Here is a 4,396-nt window from a genome sequence, read left to right as displayed (position 1 = left end):
ATGTAAGTGCTGCAAGGGAAGTGAACGGAAGTACTCCATTTTCTACATATAGTGCCTCAATGGGTGACGTGCAGAATGCTCCCGAGACTGTTCGGAGCATGTTGTTGTAGACTGTTTCTAGTTGAATAATTTCCTCCGGTTCGAATATTTCACATCCGTAAAACAATTTAGAAAGCACTGTTGCGAACCCTATTTTTAATAGAGTTTCACGATTCCCCAAGCTGGTTAAAATTTTTAAGAATCTGATTCGGTGTGCGCATTCTTTTTTAGTATTTTTCAAGTGTGTGTTAGCATTTCCGTTCTGGTTCAACTCCTAGAATTCTTGCAGTTCTAGTGCTCTATCTCAACTCCATCAGCTGTCAGTTTTCTTTGGAGGAAAAATCGATGTCTTTTCCCCTTTGTTCCACAGCATGTATGTAGTAATGAACTTTTTCGTGCGTTGATCGAAAATCCATTTTTTTTAGCCCATTTCAAAATGCAGTCAATGCCGTATTTAGTTTCTTTCGGCAAACCGCTATAAATTTTCCACCCACAACCAGGAGAATATCATCTGCATAAATGAGGACCGAAATATTTCTAGGGATGGTTTCGAATATTCCATTCATAACTAGTATGAATAGGGTCGGTGATAGCACTGATCCTTGCGGAACTCCTGTTAGTTGAGAGCGTGCTGAGGAGACTGCTCCTCCGATCGCAACGTAGAACGAGCGGTTTGTGAGAAAATTTTTTGTAACTTGGTAAATGCGATTTCCGACTTTTGCTCGTTCCATTGCTCGAAGTATTCCGGGGCGCCATGTTCTATCAAACGCCTTGGCTAGGTCTAATGAAACAATTTCTGAATGCATTCTTTCATGTCGATGTTCGTTAAGAATGTCTTTCAGCTGACTGAGGTGGCTAGTGGTTCCCATTCCACTTCGAAAGGCATGTTGATTGGGGTGAAGAAGATTGTTGGTTTCGAGATGTTGCTGAAGTCTACGGTTGATAAGTCGCTCGTAAATTTTCCCAAGCAGGAGGTCAGTGCAATCGGTCGAAGGTTGTCTGCTCCTTCCGAGTTTCCTCCATGCTTAGGTATCGGGATCACCTTGCTGACTTTCCATTTTTCAGGATATTCTCCATTTTGCCATAAAGTGTTAAAAGTTTCAAGTATAATAGCTCTTGCTTCGGGGGGCATGTTTTTAACCATACAGTATGAAATTTCATCCGGCCCGAATGACTTTCCGGTGCATTTTTTGAGCGCAATATTAAGTTCTGTTGTTGAAAAATTTCGATCTATAATGTCATTAGCGGCTATAGAAGTAGGTGGTGAGTATTGGTTTGTTAAAGTTAAAGTATTGGTTTGTTAATGTTAAAGTCTCCCTTTTGTACGAGGGATGCATCTTTTTGCTGTTTGGAAAATAGTGGATGTAACATTTTCAATGTTCGGTCGAGCAATGGCAAAAAGTTCGTCGCTTATTATCACTTGATATGTTTCCCAGTTCGCTTCATTCAACTTCCATTTTATCACCGCAGGCACTGTAGGGCATGGACCATCCAGCTCTACGAGGATCGGTATGTGGTCACTATTTCCTGGCTCAGGGAGGGTTGACCATTTGAATCTGTTTACAGTGGATGACGATGAAAACGTTAAATCGATAGCCGTGTCAAATTGGTTTTGGATAGGACTGAACCTGGTTTTCGATCCGTCGTTTAGCGGGATCAGTTCGTTGTTCGCCGCCCACGTTGCAACGATTTCGCCCATTCTGTTAGTGGAGTCGTCCCATGTGAAATGGCGGGCATTGAAATCGCCACCCACCAGAAAAGGGGGAGTGATCTCACGAATCAGTGATTCTAATGCCTTTTCCGCCCTTTTATAAAAGCCGCTTTTAAAATGGTTGTAGACACACACAAGGGTGATTTTTAGTGGCGAAAAAAGTCTAACCACAACGGCAGGAATTTGTGGATCGGTTTCAACTATTTCATGTGGCACTTCTTTGAGAATTCCCATAATAGCGTGGCCTTTCCTTGCGTTTGGGGAGAAGCTAGTTTTGTAAATGTGGTAGTTCTTTTTAACAATTGCGTTATAGGAATCCGTAAGAGTTTCTTGAAGCATAAGACATAACGGTAACTTACCCCAGATCATCCTAGTCAGCTCCGCCTCGTTACTCCAGAAACCTCTAATGTTCCATTGAAGGAGAAATGGTTGACCTCGAGGCCTATGAGACCGAGGAGTTGATTCGGAAGTTTGTTTGGAATATGTTGTGGTCGTAGTAGTCGTTGGGTTTCTGGGTACGGGTTCTCTGCTAGTCCCTTCTCCGGCATCCCATTGTGGTGCTGTTTCAGAGGGAGGTAAATTGTCGGTTTTACTCAGCATAGTTTGGTATGATCTGGGAAAGAATTCATTGTAGGGTAGAATGCTTTGGGGCGGCGTTGCACCCATCTGGGCTGTGAAAGGGGGTTCACCATCGACAGGTATGAGGATTGCGTCCTGGATGGCTACCATCCCCTTCCACATATTACCCAGCGACTGATACTCACGCCACTTGAGCCTCAGATGGGGTGGTGGTTCCTCCTGGCTGATAGGATTGATTGTTGATTTTGTGGTAGGTAGTAGAATCGGTTGAGGTGTGGTCGTTTTGATATTCGTTTTTGCTATTTTATTTTCGAAAAAACTTGTTGGAAGCTGGGTTTGAGGTTTCGGCTTCTTCATTTTGCATTTCTTCGTTGTGATCCATAGATTCGTCTGAACTGTGTTCATCTTCTTCTTCGTTTTCGTGTTTGCTTGTTTTTTTCTTCGTTTTATCAGCCAGGGGAGATTGTGCTCCTCTTTTTCCGGTGTTTTCAGGGGTTGTTTTCACTTTTGAGGATTGCTGCTGTGTTCTAGTTGCTTGCCGAGTAGTCATTGGTGGAATAGTAGATTTTTTAGGAACGCTTTTTGGTACTTGGAAACCAAGTTTCGGATTTTGTTGTTGTTGTTTTTGAGTATTTTGTAATTGTTTTTGTAGTTCTGCGTGGAATTCTTGCTGTTGATCTGGGGTTATTTGGCTCGATGTGGGGGTAGTCATTCCGGATTGAATGACTGGTGTGCTGATCTGGCTTCTATCCTTTACTGGTGTGGCTGTTGGTGAGATATTGTTGTTTTTAAAAAACTGCTTAACCCTTTCTTTGTAATTTTGAAATTCTTCTTCAATTTTGGAGTATTTTTCTCTTTCTTGCATGAGAATATCCAGTTTTTCCGTTAAGCTTTTAACGTTTATTGTAAGGGCTTCAATTACCTTATCTTTTCGAGCACTGTCCGCATCGGTGACCGATGCATATGTAGGTTTGGCATTTGGCGAACCAATCCTTCTCCGGGCTTCTGCCCAGGAAATGGACTCGTCCGTTTTGCAACGGATGACCGCTTCCTCATGGCGGTATAGAGGGCATTTTCTCCCCGCCGCGGAGTGCTCATTTTCCTCTTCTGGACAATGAGGACATCGGAACTTTTCCTTGCATGTGTTTTCCATATTCGAATGATTTTGGGAACATCGAGTACAACGTGTCGGTTGGCTGCACCTTTTCTTAGTATGCCTATATTCAAGGCAGTTCCGGCAAATCATAGGGCTTTCGTAATACGTTCTTACTGAAACCTTCATCCAACCAAAGAAGACTTCTTTTGGCAAGCGTGTGCTTCCAAAAGTTAAAACAATCAACGGTGTATTTACTTGTTTTTTCTCAACAAATTTGGTGATTTTTCTCACGGCAAGAACTCCTTGATTAGCTAACTGTTTAAGCAGCTCCTCTTCTGGAACATCCATTGTTTCGGGCTGGTAAACCATCCCTAATCTTTTATTTAAATTGGGGTGGTCAATTATCTCTATTATCGTGTTTGTGTCAAGCTGTTTAATCCTCTTCAGCTCCTCGGCCAGCTGTATATTGTATGTGCTGAGTGTATAACTCAGTCCACGGCTATCTATAGACATTTCTATTTCCTTTCGCAGTGGTTTGCCTAGCTTGCCTTCAATGATCGAAGCAAACCAGGACGGGTTGTTCGGGAGGGGTTGTGGATTTTCACCAGGTCGTTGTACTTTCAAGTAGATTTTGCGGCCGTCAAACGTTGACGAACGCATAAAAGGGGGGATGGGGGCCGAATCCACATTACTCGTGGAACCCCCACCCCCGGGGGGTGCGCCAGTCATGGCGCCAAGCGCGTAATACTTTTTCTTCTTCTTCTTCTTTCTGTATTCACTGGTGAGGAAAAACACGAAACTCGCTTGGGGGAAGGGGGGAAGAAGGGGGGGGGGCTACCCTCGATAATCCCCGGAAATGGACCCTTCCCAAAAAATTACGATTTTTTTAGGTTGAAACACTACCAGGAGACCACACTTCTCAGGGGGTATTTTTTCTTCTCGAGATCGACTCTTAGCAAATGCGCCTTTGG

General features: G+C 43.4%; 1 protein-coding gene across 1 annotated transcript; it reads right to left on the bottom strand.

Annotated features, from left to right (window-relative positions):
- Positions 1-3,082: 3,082 nt before the first annotated feature.
- On the bottom strand, positions 3,083-4,154 carry LOC129760903 (uncharacterized). The gene is made up of 2 exons (XM_055758587.1): positions 3,252-4,154; positions 3,083-3,094 (listed from the first exon to the last, which is right to left on the bottom strand). The coding sequence occupies exons 1-2, from the start codon at positions 4,152-4,154 to the stop codon at positions 3,083-3,085; spliced, it is 915 nt and encodes a 304-aa protein (XP_055614562.1).
- Positions 4,155-4,396: the final 242 nt, after the last annotated feature.

Source organism: Uranotaenia lowii, unplaced genomic scaffold, assembly GCF_029784155.1.
Source record: "Uranotaenia lowii strain MFRU-FL unplaced genomic scaffold, ASM2978415v1 HiC_scaffold_819, whole genome shotgun sequence".
NCBI classification, from domain to species: domain Eukaryota; kingdom Metazoa; phylum Arthropoda; class Insecta; order Diptera; family Culicidae; genus Uranotaenia; species Uranotaenia lowii.
Note: the sequence above shows the minus strand (reverse complement) of the source record. Positions and strands in the feature narration are given on the sequence as shown.

What these genes read in the sequence shown, in the direction of transcription:
- LOC129760903 (XM_055758587.1), bottom strand. Translation starts at nt 4,154, where the DNA reads ATGACTGGCGCACCCCCCGGGGGTGGGGGTTCCACGAGTAATGTGGAT.